We start from the raw sequence: 21557 nt of genomic DNA, 5'->3' as shown, positions 1-21557 counted from the left end.
TACCTACCAATTCAGATCCCTCAACTTTTGGAATATTTCTATTTCTTGCAAGCTTTTAACTTTGATCACAAAAATATCACCAGCTGCCTGGTGTTTGGCATGTGCATGCTCGTTTATCCTCTCCCTTTAAATATAATTAACATAAGTTGTATATCGAGAAGAAAAGAGGGGGGGGATACAGAAAGAGAATGGAGATTATTAGCCAAGACCTGGGGGGCACTCTGGAAACCACATTATGTTTGGCTTGCTTGGACAGTATAATTTGATGAGAAAATTTTATGAGAAACATTTTCAAGCATGAATTGTCCCAAAAGTGGCTTAACTATTAAACATCCTAATTCTCAGTCCAGTTAAGTAATTTGGATTTATGATGAATCTGCCCCACTGGTTTTCACGGGCCAGGAAATTATTTAAATTGAAAACACTTTGGCTGAACTGACTTGGCAATCATGTCACAAGTATTACATTCTAGAAGCATGGATTACACAATGGAAAAATAAGTGCACTATTTTACATGTGACGGCGCGAGTGGCGCCATCTAAATGTCAAACTATAAGTTTCAAGATCTGAATTGTTGTATCATGCCTGATTTTGCCCTTACCCTGTAAATGTAGTTGGATTGGTTATTTATATCTGTCAATCAATGTTGTTTGTACCTGTTATATTGCTCACTCAGCAAAACTGTTTGGCTCCACCTCTTCCCCGAGTAGGACAGTGTTTCCTCTTTTCATTCCACCAGCAAGCTCTCTATCGGATGGACGTGAGAGAGAGACTTGGCACTAAAAGCCCTTCAAAAGTTACCTCTCAGCACCAATTCTGAGGTTCTTACCCTTGGGACTCACACTTCATGTTCAGGGCCAACCTGAACAACGTTGAGGAGTCTCAAGCGCCTTCACATCAGTCCTTTGGCAACAGAGGAAGACTCTTGTCTTCAGATATAGGTCATTGGACTGAGGCTGAGTTTGCTCCGGCATTCACAGCCAGAGAAAGAGGGATCTAGAAGGCTCCACGGACTTAAACAATCAAAGACTGTAAAGTATATTTTCTTTTACCCCCTTTGTGAACAATAAACCCAGTTTTTGAGTTATCTACAGTGTTTTGGTCCTTGGGAGTTCCAGTTTCCCTAAAGGAGGGCAAGAAGCAATCCCCTGGGGAAAGATGTCACGTCCATGCCTCTTTCACTAAGAGTACAGCCCCAGGCGCGACGGCACATTACATATTATTAGAATTCTGCATCTGAAGCTCTTTTCCTATTTATTCTTATTCTATATTTTAATTTACCAGGAAATTGACGGAATAGGGGCAAAGGGATAACTCTTTCAAAGTGACACCATTTTGTAAGCCTCATATTTTAAAATACTGTATTACAAAGCTGATAAGTTAAAGTTTTCCTACAATGTCAGAAGTTGCCATGAACTTGAGGTAAACCCAAGCAAGTGGGTATAACACTGTAGCCTTATATGTCATGGGAATAACCGCATAATGCTTGTCACTCTTTGTCCTATTCTATTAATAAGCGGAAGCTTAGCACTTTTATCATGCAAAATGCTCCCTATCTTGACTACATTCACACCTGCTTTGCCAATCCTGTAAGACATGGCTTCAAGGACCAAGAATAAAGATCTGTGATGATGCACCCTTTCTTTCCCCCTTTCCCACAACAAGCTTGGTTTAAGATAATCTATCCTATTTTGATCAAACTATAATTTGGTGTTACAAACAAACAGTGGTTTGAACATACCATTAAAAGCATAACTGAAAGTCACAACTTAATTTCATATTGGAGAATCTGAATGAGACAGAGGGGGTACATTCTCCATCATGGTGTGGAACAGGGACCTGTGTTTTGTTCGTTGAGGCCAGACCACTCCCAGAACCAATTGGATGGCATTAAGGGAGGCGACTCCCCAACCACTCCCCCCCCTCAACACACACACACACACACACACACACACACACATGTAACATTTTTCATGCACAGAATGTCATCCTCCTGCACAATGGACGGTATAGGAGTCTGCAAACATTGCCAAGTTCCTTCACGCACCACCTTCCATTTGAAATCTAATGGTAAACAACAAAAAGAAGGAACTCCACTATTATCTCCAGTCCTTCTTACCTCTAATCATGTTTGCATCAGGAGAGGGTAATCTCCATCTCCTTATGTCTACTCTGACTGATGGATGTTCTCTATTCCAAGCCCCATCCTACCTAGGGAGGAGCCCCCTCCCTTAAAAGCCCCACTTTCCTGTGTTACGAAGGATCCTCTAATAATAATAATAATAATAATAATAATAATAACAACAACAACAACAATAACAACAATAACAACAACAACAACATTTATATCCCACCACCATCTCTCAGAAGGGACTTGGGGCAGCTTTCATAACAACAAAGTGCAATAGAGAACATATAAAATACAACAAAAGTTTGCCACCTTGAGTTCCCTTCAGGGTAGAGAAAGGCCGGGTAGAAATAAGGTAAATAATAATAATAATAATAATAATAATAATAATAATAATAATAATAATAAAGAAATAATAATAATAAAACCGCACTACAAACTAGAGCTGACAGCTGGCACAACAAAACATTGCATGGAAAGTTCCTAGACAAAATTGAAGGAAAAGCTGACAAGGAGAAGACCTGGCTATGGCTCACGAATGGGACACTGTAGAAGGAGACAGAAGGCCTGATCCTTGCAGCCCGGAATCAAGCCATCAGAACAAATGCAATTAAGGCCAAGATCGAAAAATCAGCTGATGACCCAAAATGCAGACTGTACAAGGAAGCTGATGAAACCATTGATCATATCCTCAGCTGCTGTAAGAAAATTGTACTACAAACAGAGGCACAACTATGTGGCCCAAATGATTCATTGGAACTTATGCCTCAAATACCACCTCCCAGCAGTAAAGAACTGGTGGGATCACAAACCTGCAAAGGTAATGGAAAATGAACACACAAAGATACTGTGGGACTTTTGAATCCAGACTGACAAAGTTCTGGAACACAACACACCAGACCTCACAGTTGTGGAAAAGAAAAAGGTTTGGATTATTGATGTTGCCATACCAGGTGACAGTCGAATTGATGAAAAACAACAAGAAAAACTCAGCTGCTATCAGGACCTTAAGATTGAACTTCAAAGACTTCTGGGCCATTTTCAAAGACAGCCCCACGCAGAGTGCATTGTAGTAATCCACATTTACTGATTTTTTTTTTCTAAGATGGGGGCTTAAGGCAGTTTACAAAATATTAAAATGAATACAGATTAAAACACACAAAGATATCAGCAAATATATAAACATATTTATTTTAAAAATTCAATAAGCAAAAATGTAAAAATCAGGAAAACATTTTAGCTCACAGTTTTCACCAATAGAAGCTCAACTGAGTTACTTATTCATAATTAATGAGATGTGTCCCAAATATCAGCCCACAAGGCTAGATAGATACTGTAAATGTTGCTAGTGCTCAGATTCACAAAGGATGTTAGTAATACAACATACACTAGTATTCACTCACATGGCAGATAACAGATCCTTAATTTTCTTTAACCTCTGATTTATATACAAATTCAAATCATAAAGCTATAGCTGAAGCAAATCAAACAGAAAGAAATAACTTATAGTAAAGCCAGGGAATGTGGATTCACTTCTCTTCTCTATCCCCAAACAAATAACTGTATAACAAATTACAATATTGGGTAAAACAAAGTTTCCAGGAATTGTACAAGTGACCCACAAAACAGAGGCAAGATGTGGAATGTGTGTTTATGTGCCATAGCAAGAAAGTACGATAACAATCTGAGATAATCTCTTTAAATGTAAATAAACCTCAGTATCACAGGCAAAGAGCCAGTATAGTGTAGTGATTTGAGACTCCAGAAAACCCCGCTTAGTTCCCCACTCAGGCAATGAAATCAATAGGGACCTTTTGGCGGCCATTCTTTAAGTTTAAAAGGAAGGCAATGCCAAACTTCCTCTAATAAATCATGGCAAGAAAACATATGAAAGTGTCTCTATCAGTCTCTGACTAGAAGACACACAAAACAAATCACAGACAAAATATCTGTTATGGCAAGGACTCAAGCAAGTCATAGATATGGCTAATAAATTTCAATCATTATGTGTGCAGAACCCTCCATTTGGATCCAATAGTACAGACCTCTTCTGGAAGAAATGTGTGCTCTGAACAGCAGAGAATTCCACCCAACATAGGTGGTTTCTTTTTCCCTCAGCAGTTTCCCATGCCATGTCCCACATTATTCCTGAAACATCCTCATGGGGTACATTCCCACAATGAATTTCCTCAAATTAAGGCATCATAGGATCTGAACTAATGGGGAGATGTTTCTCACCTCACCACTAAACAAATCAAAGAAGACTCTTATCTCAGTGTACCTGTTTATCAAATGCTACCCATGAAGGCGCATCACTCCCAAGTCCTCTAGGGAAAACAGTATACTTCGGTTTCAGCTTCTGCCCAGGCAAAGGTTCACCTCCTATTCCAGGTTTGTCTTCTCCCACCAGCATAGAAACTTTATTGCAATAACTCCAGTGTTGAGATTTATGGAACTTTTCTTTCCCTAGCTGAAATAAAGAGAAAATAAATGATATTTTTAGAAAGCAAAAGAACTAAAGAGTATTGTAAAACAGAAATTGTAAAAATAAAACCTTTAGCAAAAATAAAACCTTTAGCCGGGCTGTGGTGCAGCTGGCTAGTAACCAGCTGCTATAAATCACTACTGACCGAGAGGTCATGAGTTCGAAGCCCGGGTCGGGTTAAGCCTCCGACCATAAAAAAAAAAATAGCCCCGGCTTGCTGTTGACCTAGCAGTCCCGAAAGACAGTTGCATCTGTCAAGTAGGGAAAATTTAGGTACGCTTTATGCGGGAGGCTAATTTAACTAATCTACAACACCATAAAACTGCTCACGAGGAAAAGAAGAGGAAGAACAGCAACCAATGGACGGTGAAGCAACAGCTCCCCCTGTGGCCGGAATCGTGAAGCTGGAAAGATGTTAAAAAATGCCTCTGTGTCTGTCTGAAACTGAATGTTGTTTGTCTGTTGGCATTGAATGTTTGCCATATATGTGTTCATTGTAATCTGCCCTGAGTCCCCTTCGGGGTGAGATGGACGGAATATATATACTGTTAATAAATAAATAAGTAAATACATTTTAAATCCATAACACATGGTCAATAATAGAGAAATTGTAACTTTATTATCATAGAGTTGCAAGAGATCATGTGGGCCATCCAGTCCAACCCCCCGCCATGCAGAAAAAGCACAGACTACTCACTGGAGCAACTTACAGGGAGCAGTCAAACCCCCTGTTCAAGGAGCTCCATTGGCTGCTGTTCATCTTCTGGACCCAATTCAAGGTTCAGGTGATCACTTACAAAGCCCTGAACGGTTCGGGACCCACCTACCTTCATGACCGTATCTCCTCCTATGAACCTGCACGATCTCTTCATTCATCGGGGGAGGCCCTCCTCTCGCTTCCACCTCTGTCACAAGCACGGTTGGTGGGGACGAGGGAGAGGGCCTTCTCCGTGGTGGCCCCCCGGCTCTGGAACTCGCTCCCCAGGGAGATAAGGCAAGCACCCACCCTGGCAGTATTTAGGAAGAGGCTAAAAACTTGGCTCTTCCAACAGGCTTTTGGAGAGTGAATTCCCCATCCCTATGATAGACCTTGTATCTACAACCATTTCCTCATCTGTTGCACTTTATCAGTTTATTATAGTTACAGGGCCCACCCCACCCCAAGTTGCTCTCCCATTGATGGCAATACTTAATCAACTACCTCGTTTGCAATATTTACTCGTTGCACTTTACCCAGTTCGTTTTTATTCCCTCTACTTGGGTGCCAAATCCATGTTTTTACTATGATTAACATTTTATATTTTACTATGTTTAGAGTGTTAAATTTAATTTCTTTGTTTGTATATTCTGATGTTATTTTATTTTGGTTTGCTGTTTTATTCGGGCTTGGCCCCATGTAAGCCGTCCCAAGTCCCTTCGGGGAGATGGAGGCAGGGTATAAAAATAAATTATTATTATTATTATTATTATTATTATTATTATTATTATTATTATTATTATTATTAAAGTATCCCTGACAGATGGCCATCCAGTCTCCAAAAAAGGAGTTTCCCCCATACGCTGAGGCACTGAGTTCCACTGTTGAAGAGCTCTAGTCCCATTTTAGTTTTGATCTGTCATTTAAAACAAACCTTTAACTCTGATATTATATGTCTCTATATTAGATGAGATAGAGGATTTGATAGTATTTTCTCTGGTCACATCTGCTGAACAACTCCACTAATTTCCTTGGTGCAAGATGGATAAAATGACTAGCACTGCACCTTTGGCAAAAAAAAAATAGTGCAAATGAAGACAAACAATGAATTCTCTGCATACCAAGATCTGAAATAGCAGGAATATCTAGAGATTATATGGCACTGATTCCAGAACAATTCTGCTAGGTCAGACTTAATCAGTGCAACATATCTAATGAATGTATTCATTTCCACTATCTTTGCCAATTTTTTTGCAGTTTCATCTCCATTAAGAATGCGAACTACTATTAGCCAGTCTTGTCAACTCTCAAATATAGTTAAAGATGAAGTAGGAACATTAATTACTGTTCACAGTGGGAAAAGCAAAAGTGTGCTATTTAAGACTGCAAAAATTCTGCAGAACAGCTGGAATTGGCTGACCTTAATATAGCCATCAGCAACAGCACATCCAGGAGGGGTGTGTAACAGAAATAGAAAAATTAGACTAAACAATCTAAATTACACAATTTTCATTTACACTAAAAAGGGATTTTAACACTTTTGGTACATTTGATAGAGCATGTTTGAACTGAAACCAACCAAAATGAATACAGTATAGTCACAGTAACAGAGAAATAGTTGTTGTTGTTGTTGTTGTTGTATGACACAGCAAACAAGATAGATATGCTGGATTTCATATCACAAAATCACAAGTCAAACACTTCCCAAGCGTTTAGGATTGTGTGATGTATTTTCGGATGATGCACGCAGATCCCAGTAGGGTGGCCTTTTGCAGTTGACAGATCGTAATTTTGTCAATGTCTATTGTTTCCAACTGCCAGCTGAGATCTTTTGGCACGGCACCCACTGTGCCCATCCCCACCGGGACCACCTGCACTGGTTTCTGCCAGAGTCTTTGAAGTTCAATCTTGAGGTCCTGATAGCGGCTGAGTTTTTCCTGTTGTTTTTCGTCAATGTGACTGACACCTGGTATGGCGACATCAATAATCCAAACCTTTTTCTTTTCCACAACTGTGATGTCTGGTGTGTTGTGTTCCAGAACTTTGTCAGTCTGGATTCGGAAGTCCCACAGTATCTTTGCGTGTTCATTTTGCAGGTTTGTGATCCCACCAGTTCTTTACTGCAGGGAGGCGGTACTTGAGGCATAAGTTCCAATGAATCATTTGGGCCACATAGTTGTGCCTCTGTTTGTAGTCTGTTTGTGCGATTTTCTTACAGCAGCTGAGGATATGATCAATGATTTCGTCGGTTTCCTTGCAGAGTCTGCATTTTGGGTCATCAGCTGATTTTTCGATCTTGGCCTTAATTGCATTCGTTCTGATGGCTTGCTCCTGGGCTGCAAGGATCAGGCCTTCTGTCTCCTTCTTCAGTGTCCCATTCGTGAGCCAGAACCAGGTCTTCTCCTTATCAGCTTTTCCTTCAATTTTGTCAAGGAACTTTCCATGCAATGTTTTGTTGTGCCAGCTGTCAGCTCTAGTTTGTAGTGCGGTTTCCTTGTACTGGTTTTTTGTCTGCTGTGCTTTGAGGAATTTCTGATTTTTGAGGCACTGGTACAACTGATTTCATTTTGAGACAAATTGTAATGATACTGCTACATGATGTAAATGCACACTTTTTAAAAAGAGGTATAAATAATCTAGATTTCTTTCTTCTTCCTCCCTTCTCACTTTAAAAAAAACACATTTGTGTTGGTTCACTGCAGTAGCAACACTTCTAACAACTAATAGTAGAGTTGTCCCTCTACTATTCCATTATCTAGGCGGAAGCCAGTCATATTGGAAAACCACAAAATTTCTAGAGAGGTATTGCCTCAGGTTTTAAAAAAAAACCCTTTAATTTTGTTTTTTCCCTTTCAGGAGGATCTTGTGCCCCAACTCAAGCAAATGTGGCAAGCTGATTGTAATTTGTGTGCAAGAGAATGATTTCTGGAAGCCACTGGATGAGGATACATGATTTAAGACACCTCTATCTGCAAGTCTTCTTTATATCACAACTTCCTGTGAAAAAAATAAAGGAACCACCACTAAGCACCCTATCTTGTGACTTTTAATCTTAGCTCCTCTGATATGACATCTCTGCTTAATAGGTGCTGCAGTATGTACTACTAAGCTTTTATCTAAAAATGAGAAGGGATAGGAACCAGCAACACTAAACTTATCCACAACAGCAAAACGTTCTCCTTAACCACCATCTGAGAACTTAACATCCCTTTTGAATCAGGACTTGCAGAACTATTCTGTAAAGGTAAAATGCCCCAGTGGTCTTTGGCCTCATTATCTAGAGAATCTTTAAGTCTAAATCTATAGAGAAAAGGGAAATGGGACACAGAAGTATCCAGCAGTGAAGAAGTCACTAAAGAATAGAAAGTTTTTGTTATCATGAAATCAGGCTAACTCTCCAGCTTCAAAAACAAATGGAGCAAATCAAAATGAGCTGTGTGTCCTTTTTTTCCTTTCCCCCCTGAGATATACAGATAGAAAGGAACATAAAAGAGAAACCAAGAGTATTATAACAGAGACTAAACTCAAAATAATGCACATCAATTTTAACAGAACAACAGGCACTTCGTTATTACCACACATCTCCACATTTAACAATCAATTATAGGTACATGGTTGTCACAGTGACATACAGGCAGCCCCCGATTTACAAACATCCAACGTACAAACAACTCATAGTTACAAACAGGGTGAAACAACAGGAAGCAAGAGAAATCTACCCCTGGGAAAGAAAATTCACCTCTGAAAAGAGTCATCTAGGTGGAAAGTGTCTCAACTGAAGCTTTTTCACCAATCCTTGTTTCCACAACAAGACAATATTTTTCAAAATCCAATTATCACTGAGACAGAAAGAGATGTGAAATCTTCTGAACAGGGGCACAGACAGCAAAACAAACACCACAGAGGTATTAACCCTTCCCTATATTATCCAAAGCTTTTATACACACACATATGGCATGAGTTACACTTAAAATGTACCTGTTCTGATTTACATACAAATTCAATTTAGGATCAAACCTACAGAACCCATGTTGTTCATAACTTGGGGACTGTCGGCATATAATAAATTCAAAGATTACATTTTTGTTACCTAAGAAATACGATTACAACTGAGATTTCCCATTAGCAGACTTAAGGGGGAAAGATTTGTCTACCCAACTGTTCTGCAGTGGTTGGAGGATAGTTTTGAGCAAGTTTATCTGAGGATGAAGGAGCTCAGATGGTGAAGGGAATGGAAGATAGGGAATGAATTCAAGCAATAGCGGCTACTACTTTTCTTGCTGACTTTTTGGTCTCTTCCTTTTTATTCCTGCACTGGCCAAAAGTAAGGATGGAATAGTTAATGGAACAGAAGCCCTATGATTTGAATGGAAATTTCTTCACTCTGATTTTTTAATGCTTATACTGCTAGAAACAGTGCTATTTTACTGGTGCACTATAGTATTGTAATTTGAGGGGGGGGGGGGGAGAGAATAATACTTTGTTGTCCTGAAATGTAATTAAAAAGAAAGCCACTTCAATAGAATTTTGCAGCTGGTCAGGAAATGTCAGATAATAGCATTTACCCCAAAAAATTATACCAAAACAGGAACAAATACAATGGTGGGCGGGGCTTCCCTTTCCTCAGCCCCTTACCCACTCAGAAAAGAGAAAGGTAGGCTCTGCTGCCTTTAGCCCCCCTCCCCCTCCCCCGCTGCCTTTAGGCCCTGCCCCCTTCGTATCCTAGCAACTCCCTCACCCAAGATGGCGCCCAGGGGACAGGCACTTAGGCCTGATCCACACTGCCTATAGATTACAGGTTATCTGATTTGAACTGGATTATATGGCAGTGTAGACGCAAGGCTCTTCCACACAGCTATATTACCCAGAATGCCAAGGCAGATAATCCACAGTATCTGCTTAGAACTGGATTATCTTGAGTCCACACTGCCATATAATCCAGTTCAGTGTGGATTTTAAACAGTTATGTAGAAGGGGCCTCATATAATCCAGTTTATGCAGATAATATAAAATTATAAATATAACTAGCTGTGCCCGGCCACGCGTTGCTGTGGCTTAGTCTGGTGGTGTTGGTCAGTCTACATTAGGTTGTATTTATGCTGTGAGCTCCACCTTCTTTATACTCACATTAGTAGTAGTATTTGAAGTCTGTTACCTTCTTCAGTTTTTGTGTTGATTGATAATTGCTTGAGATCCCTGTTGTCTTTGGTTTGTTGTTAGTTGTAATGTCTGATTCTGCTGAGTGCGGTTTATATTTTTATTGTGGTACAATAGTCCTTTTTTTGTTTTGCCTGTGTAGGTGTTTATTATTATTGTTGTTGTTGTGGTCATGAAGGTTGGATAAGTTAGATGCTACTGTATTGTTTTTTGGAGGCCCAGTGTAGCACTGACTGGCCTCTCAGCCTCAATGCCTGGCTGTTTCTTGCCTGTGATGGTGTTGATTCTTATTGTTGTTGTTGTTGTTGTCATTGTTATTATTGTAATTGTTTTTTTGGAGGCCAAGTGTGAATGTAAGGATAGGGGAGGTGAATGAGTTGTGTTGTCAAATTTTGTATTTGTTATAGTCACAATGCGTTGTTGTTAGTTTTGTGGGTCCGGATTGTGGTTTTGTGGTGTGGTTGTGTTGTTACAATCGGGAGGGAATGCTTTTGTGTTGTGTTGCCAAGTTTCGTATTTCTGGGGCATTTAGTTGTGTTGTTATAGTCATGATGCGTTGTTGTGAGTTTTGTGGGTCCAGTGTGGTTGTGTTGTTACAACTGGGAGGCAAGGCTTTTGCATTGTTTTGCCAAGTTTTGTATTTCTGGGGCGTTTAGTTGTGTTGTTATAGTCATGATGCGTTGTTGTGAGTTTTGTGGGTCCGGATTGTGGTTTTGTGTTGTGGTTGTGTTCGTACAACTGGGAGGCAAGGCTTTTGCGTTGTGTTGTCAAATTTTGTATTTCTGGGGCGTTTAGTTGTGTGCCAAGTTTCGTATTTCTGGGGCATTTAGTTGTGTTGTTATAGTCACGATGCATTGTTGTGAGTTTTGTGGGTCCGGATTGTGGTTTTGTGGTGTGGTTGTGTTGTTACAACCAGGAGGCAAGGCTTTTGCATTGTGTTGTCAAGTTTTATATTTCTGGGGCGTTTAGTTGTGTGCCAAGTTTCGTATTTCTGGGGCGTTTAGTTGTGTTGTTATAGTCACGATGCGTTGTTGTGAGTTTTATGGGTCCGGATTGTGGTTTTGTGGTGTGGTTGTGTTGTTACAACCTGGAGGGAAGGCTTTTGCGTTGTGTTGCCAAATTTCGTATTTCTGGGGCGTTTAGTTGTGTTGTTATAGTCACGATGCGTTGTTGTGAGTTTTGTGGGTCCGGATTGTGGTTTTGTGTTGTGGTTGTGTTCGTACAACTGGGAGGCAAGGCTTTTGCGTTGTGTTGTCAAATTTTGTATTTCTGGGGCGTTTAGTTGTGTGCCAAGTTTCGTATTTCTGGGGCATTTAGTTGTGTTGTTATAGTCACGATGCATTGTTGTGAGTTTTGTGGGTCCGGATTGTGGTTTTGTGGTGTGGTTGTGTTGTTACAACCAGGAGGCAAGGCTTTTGCATTGTGTTGTCAAGTTTTATATTTCTGGGGCGTTTAGTTGTGTGCCAAGTTTCGTATTTCTGGGGCGTTTAGTTGTGTTGTTATAGTCACGATGCGTTGTTGTGAGTTTTATGGGTCCGGATTGTGGTTTTGTGGTGTGGTTGTGTTGTTACAACCTGGAGGGAAGGCTTTTGCGTTGTGTTGCCAAGTTTCGTATTTCTGGGGCGTTTAGTTGTGTTGTTATAGTCATGATGCGTTGTTGTGAGTTTTGTGGGTCCTGTGTGGTTTTGTGGTGTGGTTGTGTTGTTACAACTGGGAGGCAAGGCTTTTGCATTGTGTTGCCAAGTTTTGTATTTCTGGAGCGTTTAGTTGTGTTGTTATCGCATGATGCGTTGTTGTGAGTTTTGTGGGTCTGGATTGTGGTTTTGTGGTGTGGTTGTGTTGTTGTAACCTGGAGGCAAGCCTTTTGCATTGTGTTGCCAAATTTCGTATTTCTGGGATGTTTAGTTTTGTTGTTATAGTCACTGCGCAAACAACTTTATCATTTTATATATATAGATGTGTAATAATTACTGTGGCATAATAATACAGAACAATATAATCTCTAAAACCAGGACAGTAAATAAAGAGCAACACTTTGAAAGCAGGGGAATTGGGAATTCCAGAAAGGAAACAATCAGGGCCAGCTAACACCTCCTAAGAAAGGATTCTTCCAGAAAGGAAGCTGAGAAGGGAGAGAAGCAGTGTGTATTACCAAAGTCCTTATTACTATCATTATTATTATTATTATTATTATTATTATTATTATTATTATTATTATTATTATTATTATTATGTTGCTGTGAACCGTGAAAATGAACACAATCTGGCTCCAAGTATTAAAAAACACTGCAATCAGAATATTTAAAAATTACTGTGGTATAATAAAATAAAACAATACAATCTCTAAAATGACACTAAATAAAGAACAACACTCTGAAAACAGGGCAATTCCAGACAGGAAACAGTCAGAGCCAGCTAACACCTCCCAACAAAGTATTCCCATCACCAAAGTCTGGCAAATCTTGTTTTCTGAAGGCCACAGCCTATTTTTTTAGTGTGTACGCTCAATCAATGCATATAGGTACTTCTTCATCTACACAAACAGTAGAAGCACATAAAATATCCCAAAGAACAACATTCTGAAAACAAGGTAATTCCAGACAGAAAACAATCAGGGCCAGCTAACACCTCCCAACAAAAAAATCCTCCAGGGAGAAAGAGCCAGGCTTCAAAGCTGAAAGGCCATTACATGCTAATCATTTCAGCTAATTGCAGCATTCATACTTGCCTCCAACAGACAAAAAAAGGAACAATCAGAAATATTGTATATTAACAAGCTTGAGGAAATAATATCCCCTGGTTGCCCAGCATGTTAAAGCGCTCAGCTGCTGAACTTGCGGACCAAAAGGTCACAGGTTCGAATTGGGACAGCGGAGTGAGCCTCCACTGTTAGCCCCAGCTTCTGCCAACCCAGAAGTTTGAAAACATGCAAATATGAGTAGATCAATAGGTACTGCTCCGGTGAGAAGGTAACGCCACTCCATGCAGTCATGCCAGCGGCCATATGACCTTGGAGGTGTCTACGGACAACACCGGCTCTTCGGCTTAGAAATGGAGATGAGCACCAACCCCCAGAGTTGGACACAACTAGATTTAATGTCAGGGAAAAATTTTTACCCTTTACCTTAACTACCACCAATTCCTCAATACTTTATTTCCCATACCACCACACTTTGCCACAGCAAGGCGTGGCTGGGCACAGCTAGTCTATATATATAAAAATGTTCTGACCATTTCTGCCTTAAAGTAAACAGGGAAACTAAACACCCAAAACCCACGAAACTTGGCCACAAAAGACATGGTCATCCACGCTGTGTTTAGACATCAAAACAAAAACAAAATTGAAACCGGCTATTTGGGATTATGTGAGTTGCAGTACACAACACCAGGACAGTACAACAAGACTGCTCAAGCCCCTACCATCTTAAAAACAACAAGGACAATACATACTAAACAGGCAAACTACTTCCAACATTCTTAAAGGAGGGAAATTCAAACACACAGGGCCAGCTAACACCTTCAAACACAAAAAACACCCACCCACGAACCAGCCAGCTTATCAAGCTAAAAGCCCATTAAATACTCATCAAGGTGACACATTGCAGCATGCATGTCTGGTTCCTACCAAGAGAAATCCTATGAAAAACAGTAACACCACACTGCAAATATTGCAACAATCTACAACCAGGACAGTGAAAACAACACTATGAACACAGGGAAAACAGGGCCAGCTAACACCATCCAACAAACGACGGCAAATGAAATAAAAAAGGACCCAGTATTAAAAACCAAAACAAACCCAGACATTAAATAAACAACAACACTTTGAACACAGGAAAATTCCACAGAGGAAACAATCAGGGAAAAAACAATAAAATGTATACCATCAAGACAACAAATAAAAGGGGAACCATCTAAAAAGAAGGGAATTCAAGAAAGGAAACAATCAGGGCCAGCTGACACCTCCAAACAAAGGACTCCCCCAGGGACGAAGCAGTCAGGCTGCAAGGCCATTACATGCTACTCAAGGAGACTAATAACAGCATGCATACCTCCCACACCAAGACAATTCAGTGTATTCCCGCTCACCAAACCAGGATACCCTTACGAAGAAAACAGGCAGGCTTTGTGGCTACAGGGCTATTCACTGCTATTCCACCTGGCGAACAAACGAATCCAAAAAGCCACAGCAATGCGTGGCCAGGCACAGCTACCATAGTGGCATACTAAATTTGTCTCCCTTATATCAAAGTTCGCTTTTTGTATTTATTTTTTTTAATCAAGACATGGGCTTGATTTGCAAAATTGGTAGATACAGAGGGCCAACTATACTGCAGCCTCCTGACAATATCCAGATTTTGTTCACTTTCATGGTTTCCTCCTTTCTGTTGAAATTGTCCACATACTTGTGGATTTCAATGGGTTCTCTGTGTAGTCTGACATAGTGGTTGTCAGAGTGGTCCAGCATTTGTGTTCTCAAATAATATGCTAGACAAGAGTTCTTTCTCCCATCCTGGACCTTCCACAGATATTGTTAGTTTCCAATATACCTCACAACCTCTGAGGATGCCTGCCATAGATGTTGGTGAAATGCCAAGAGAGAATGCTTCTGGAACATAGCCATACAGCCCGGAAAACTCACAGCAACCCAGTGATTCCAGCCATGAAAGCCTTCAACAACAAAAATACAAAACAATTTGTAAAGGAAGCAGCTGTCTGAAAATGAAAGCTTCTGCAACTTTGCTGTTCCAGAAGCTGTGTGGAGGTATGGCATGTTTTATGAAGATGAAACCAGTAGTTTTCTTGCAAGAAAACTGGAGTCATGGTTCTGGAGAACAGGTATGTGTCCATTTTATATTAATAGCTGCAGTCTCCTAAAAACTTGGCACTAAGGATGTATCAAAGGCATGGTATAACATCAGCAGCTACATAGTATCAGATTCACCAAATTCAAGTATGGACTCTACCCTATGGCACATGATTATTCTATTTCCTATATCAGGAGAAAAGCAGGATAAAAATAAGATTTAAAAAAACATAACAGCATCTCATCTCCAGTGGCCGGGGGGGGGGGGGGGGGGCAATGATAGCTAGAGAAATCTGTAGATCAACCTGCACACTCCTTGTTGTTTGTCCCATACACCTGAAATAAAGGTGCATTGTTTCTATACATAAAGATGAGATGTCCAAATATGAGGGCAGGTAAGCAGTTTCCATTCAACAGAGAATATTGGTATTAACTGCCTAGCTACCAATAAATCACCGGGGTGCTTGTGGAAACACATCCAAGCATCTAACAATTCATTACAATGCATGCTCCTATGCAAACCAAATATTGTTATAGGTAATGCAAACTCTTGGGCTTCAGAAAAGCAACTTCACCTCTAAACTTTCTTCCAATAGACTTTCAGAAAATGTGATAAGAGACCAGCAGCCACCTAAAGTTCAAGATAAAAGCAAAACAAAAAGTGTGTTTGAAATCCAGTCTTTATTGAATGGAGTAGTTTCATAAGCCTGGATACAACTCTCTTCAGCTGATCCTTCATCCTACAAGATTTATTTCTCAACTTGTAATTTAAAAAGTTTTGGACCTGTCCTTGCACATTTAAAGTGGTAGTTGTATCATAACAAAGTTAATTCACTCAGAAAACATTTTTTTTCTTTTGTGATGTGCTGCAGAGCTACAAAATGCATATAATTACTGTGACTTCGGAGTCAATTTCTAAATATATACACAATTTCTACTAACATGAATGGCACTGCTTGCAAGGAAAACATATTTCTTAAATTTGCCTCTTGCAATGTTTCAATGCACCAAGCTCCTTTAAGAGTGAATGTGAAGGTAAACAATTTTATACATAGACGTTGTAGCATAAGTATCTTGTTTGTTCTGAAATGTTTTGTACTACAGCTTCTATTGCTTATCTACTCTGTCTAACCTTGTTGGTAGATATAGCTCAAAAGATGTGGAGGGCTCAAGATTGCTTATTCTATTATATACAGGTATAGAAAGGATTTCAAGCTGCTGAGCTAGGGATGAGATGTCAATACATGACAATTTCTGGGCAACCACTGCTAGCCAGTAAGCATGCACAGAGGACAACATTAATAGAGATCAGTGTTTTCTGACCCAGGAAATGTGCAATTTTTTAAAATGTAGTACCATATTCATCAGCATTGGCTACAACTGCAGTCAGCAATCGAAGGATCATAAACAGAAGCTGGGTGGACATTTGTTGGTGGTGTTTTGTGTTTTCCTACTTGGCAGGAGTTTGGACTGAATGGCCCTTGGGATCTCTTCCAACTGATCTGCAGAGCGCTAGAATGAGTAACAATGACCTAACTTAAGAACAGAACACCAATGTGGTGTTGTGCTTAAGCGTTCTCGACTGAGGCTGGGAGCTTCAAGACCTTACTGAGTTGTAAAATGTACTGGATGAACTTGAACCAATCAATTTCTCTGGGCCTGACCTACTTTGCAAGGTGCTTATAAGAACAAAGTGTGTGAAGGGCATAATGCATAACTGCTTTGAGCTCTATGAGGTTGGAATCCACACATAATTAATACTGAAGAAAGATGATGATGATGATGATGATGATGATGGGTGATGATAATGATAGACCATCAGGGTTTGTCTGTTTCCTGACATCTCTGCCAGAGTGCTGATGCCTCATCAAATTACAGCTCCCAGGATTCACTAGCATTGAACCATGACAATGAAAGTAGTGTCAGAACGTGTTGTAAAGGCTTTCATGGCTGGAATCACTGGGTTGCTGTGAGTTTTCCGAGCTGTATGGCCATGTTCCAGAGCATTCTCTCCTGACGTTTTGCCCACATCTATGGCAGGCACACTCAGGTCTGTTGGAAACAAGGCAAGTAGGATTTATGTATCTGTGGAATGTTCAGGGTGGGAGAAGAAATTCTTGTCTGTTTGAGGCAAGTTCGAGTGTTGCAATTGGCCAGCTTGATTAGCATTGAATGGCCTTGCAGCTACAAAGCCTGGTTGCTTCCTGCCTGGTGGAATCCTTTGTTGGGAAGTGTTAGCTTACCCAGATTGTTTCATGTCTGGAATTCCCCTATTTTCTGAGTGTTCTTCTTGATTTACTGTCCTGATTTTAGAGTAAAGTAAATAAAGAACTACACTTCGAAAACAGGAGAATTCCAGACACGAAACAATCAGGGCCAGCTAATACCTCCCAACAAAGGATTCTCCCAGGTAAGAAGCAGCCAGGCTTTGAAGCTACAAGACCATTCAATGCTAATCAAGCTGGCCAATTGCAACATTCACACTTGCCTCAAAGAGACAAGAGTTCTTTCTGCCACCCTGGACATTCCACAGATATATAACCCCACTTGTTTCTAACAGACCTTTGAGGATGCCTAGTTCTGGGTGAAATGTCAGGAAGAGAATGCTTCTGGAACACAGCCATACAGCCCGGAAAAATCACAGCAACCCAATGTCTGTATGCATTAAATCTACAGTTAAATTGCACCAGCATAATATCCTGGATCCTAACAGAAGGAACTGTTAATGGAATGTAACTTTTTTCTGACGTTTGCCTTATTCCCCACATGGCCAAAGAAGGGAAGGGGCTCTGCGTGTACTGAGATCCCTCGAGATCAACTGAACAACAAAACCATTATCAGATACAAAAGGTTTGCCTGTGACTCCAACATCACCTCTTTTTCTTTTATTCTCCTGTATGATTGTTTTAAACCTCTTTTGCCTGGTTAAAAAGCCTTGAAAGCTTGCATGAAGTGTTTTGTGCATATGGGTTTGTCAACAAAGGTATCACTTTCTGTAGATTTTGTTTTCCAGTCCGCTTCCACAGATGCTGCATCCTTGGATTCCATCATCCTTTGTTTGAATATTTTTAAAAAACAAAAACAAGTAACTCGTGGACAACAAATTAAACATGAGCCAACAATGTCATGCAGTGGCTAAAAAAGCCAATGGGATTTTGGCCTGCATGAATAGGAGTATAGTGTCCAGATCCAGGGAACTCTATTCTGCCTTGGTCAGACCACACCTGGAATCACACTGTGTCCAGTTCTGGGCACCGCAACTGAAGGGAAATGTTGACAAGCTGGAATGTGTCCAGAGGAGAGAGACTAAAAGGATCAAGGGTCTGGAGAACAAGCCCTATGAGAAGTGGCGTAAAGAGCTGAGCATGTTTAGCCTGCAGAAGAGAAGGCTGAGAGGAAACATGATGAGGGCCCTGTATAAACATGTGAGGGGAAGTCATAGAGAGGAGGGAGCAAGCTTGTTTTCTGCTGCCCTGGGGATTAGGATGCGGAACAATGGCTTCAAACTACAGGAAAGGAGATTCCACCCAAACATTGGGAAGAACTTCCTCACTGTACGAGCTGTTCAGCAGTGGAACCCTCTGCTCTGGAGTGTGGTGCCAGCTCCTTCTTTGGAGGCTTTTAAGCAGAGGCTGGATAGTGCTTTGAATGTGATTTTCCTACTTCTTAGCAGGGGGTTGGTCTTTTCCAACTCTATGATTCTATGAAATAGTAAGTAATTGATTTTTTTTTTATATGACACCATTTTACAATACCATTAGGGGAGACCCCGGTGGAGTAGTGCGTTAAAGCCTCGTGACTTGAAGGTTGGGTTGCTGATCTGAAAGCTGCCAGGTTCGAATCCCACCCGAGGAGAGCGCGGATGAGCTCCCTCTATCAGCTCCAGCTCCATGCAGGGACATGAGAGAAGCCTCCCACAAGGATGGTAAAAACATCAAAACATCCGGGCGTCCCCTGGGCAACGTCCCTGCAGACGGCCAATTCTCTCACACCAGAAGCAACTTGCAGTTTCTCAAGTTGCTCCTGACACGAAAAAAAAACCAAAAACCATTGTACACAATGGGACTTGAATATCCACGGATTTGGCATCCACGGGGGGGGGGGGGGCTAAAACCAATCCCCAGTGTATGTTTCTGCATGAGGAATACAGCTACCTTTGAATGTGTTTCCTAAATTTGGGAAGAGGGGGTTGCCATGAACTCTACAGGGCCCAATTGTTTTAAAGGCAACAAATGCAGCCTGGTCTTCAAAGCTAAGCAGGGGCAGCCCTGGTGGATACTTGGGTGGGATACCACCAACGAACACCACGTGCTGTGGGGCTAATTTCAGGCCACTCCTGGCCCAAGAGAACTCTCTGAAACCCATAAACCAGGCCTGGGCAAACTTGGGGGTCTGCGGGTGTTTTGGACTCCAACTCCCACAATTCCTAACAGCCTACCGGCTGTTAGGAATTGTGGGAGTTGAAGTCCAAAACACCCGCAGGCCCCAAGTTTGCCCAGGCCTGCCATAAACGGAGGGGGAGTCAGAAGCCTGGGCCGCCTCTCTGGAGAGCCGGGCGCCAAGGCGAGCGGGCGAGCGAGGCCACTTACATTCCTGTTGAAGGAGTTCCCGGGCAGAAGCGGGAGCGCCATGGCCGCCCTCCCGCCCGCTGCCGACTGGGGCTGGTGTTTCTCGCCCGAACCCGCGGGGCCCGCAAGGCGCGCCAGGGGCCTGTTTGGAGCCCCGTTGCCAGGCGACCGCCGCCCGCCGTCACAGAGGGCTGCCGGAGAAGGGGCGTTCCTGCTCCCTGCCGCCCCCTGCAGTCGCCTCAGAACCTCGTCTCAGTGTGGTCGCCGGGTGAGAAGCTCTGAGGGCCCTTCCACAAAGCCCTATATCCCAGAATATCAAGGCAGAAAATCCCACAAACCCAGTTCAAAGCAGATATTGTGGGATTTTCTGCCATGGTATTCTGGGATATAGGGCTGTGTGGAAGGGCCCTAAATGGCAGCTGCAGGGCGAGGCCCTCATCCCACTGGACCCTCCGCCCGATTTACTACAGTTCGCCTAGTAAAGGAGGCCCCTTCCACACAGCTGAATAAAATCCCACATTATCTGCTTTGAACTGGAATATATGGCAGTGTGGGCTCAAATAACCCAGTTCAAAGCAGATATTGTTGGATTTTCTGCCTTGATATTCTGGGTTATATGGCTGTGTGGAAGGGCCCGGAGTTACCTTCAATTAGACCTAGGCCCCTTCTACACTGCCATAAAAAATCCAGATTGTCTGCTTTGAACTAGATTATATGGCAATGTGGACTGTCACTCAGATAATCCAGTTCAAAGCTGATAGTGGGGATTATCTGATTTTATCATTTGGATTACATGGCAGTGTAGAAGAGACCCCGGTTACTATAATTAGTTCCAGTTCAAAGGAATTGGTTTCGGTTAGACTTTGGCTCCTTCTACACTGCCATATAATCCAGATTGTCAAAGTAGAAAATCCCACAATATCTGCTTTGAACTGGGTTATCTGAGTCCACACTGCCATATATTCCTGTTGGAAGCAGAAAATGTGGGGATTTATTTATTGATTGATTTACTGTACTTATACCCCGCCCTCATCACACACACATGCACACACGCACACCCGAAGGGGGACTCAGGGCGGCTTTAACACTATGGCAATATTTCAATGCCAGATTCAGACAATAACAATATTAGTAAAACACAATATTATAAAACTGTAAAAATATACATATCAATTAAAATAGTCTATCAAATGATTAAAACGTATCAAACATATAAAAAGTGTATTCAGCTTTCTGGAAGGGGCAATTCTTACTGCAATGAGATCCAAGGCCCTTCCACACAGCTGTATAAAATCTACATTGTACTGGATTATATGGCAGTGTGGACTCAGATAACCCAGTTCAAAGCAGATATTGTAGATTATCTGCTTTGCTATTCTGGGTTATATGGCTGTGTGGAAAGGCACTGGGTTATGAATCCACACTGCCTTATAACCCATCTTAAAGCAGATAATGTGGGATTTTATACAGCTGTGTGGAAGGGGGGCCAGTCTTAAAGAATTAGTATTTTTGCTAGAATTAAATCTAGTTTCAGTGTTGGACACTAATAACGCAATTACTAAGGCATAACTAAATTACAGTTGACTGTAACTTAAGCAAATGCCAACTCTGTCTCTTTTTATGGTGCCAATAACATTTAAACTATATAGTAACAAGTAGCCTCACTCAATGGGTGTAGGGGTGTCACTGAGTTTCAGTGCCAGTTCATCCTTTGC

At 41.3% G+C, this 21557-nt stretch overlaps 1 protein-coding gene across 3 annotated transcripts in view; it reads right to left on the bottom strand.

Moving 5' to 3' along the window:
- The window catches only part of efhc2 (EF-hand domain containing 2), a 96841-nt gene extending 76749 nt beyond the window's left edge, over nt 1-20092 (bottom strand). The window contains exons 1-2 of one of the 3 annotated variants that reach the window (XM_008107434.3): nt 19864-20092; nt 4410-4598 (exon numbers count right to left, since the gene is read on the bottom strand). In XM_008107434.3, the coding sequence (XP_008105641.2) occupies nt 4410-4598; nt 19864-19905 (231 nt within the window). In that variant the 5' untranslated portion in view covers nt 19906-20092. The remainder of the gene's footprint in view (nt 1-4409; nt 4599-19863) is intronic. The other 2 variants (XM_062975179.1, XM_062975180.1) reach the window with 2 other exon arrangements.
- Between the last annotated feature and the right edge of the window lie 1465 nt (nt 20093-21557).

Source organism: Anolis carolinensis, chromosome 3, assembly GCF_035594765.1.
Source record: "Anolis carolinensis isolate JA03-04 chromosome 3, rAnoCar3.1.pri, whole genome shotgun sequence".
Classification (NCBI taxonomy): Eukaryota; Metazoa; Chordata; class Lepidosauria; order Squamata; family Dactyloidae; genus Anolis; species Anolis carolinensis.
This window is presented reverse-complemented; position numbering and strand designations above follow the sequence as displayed.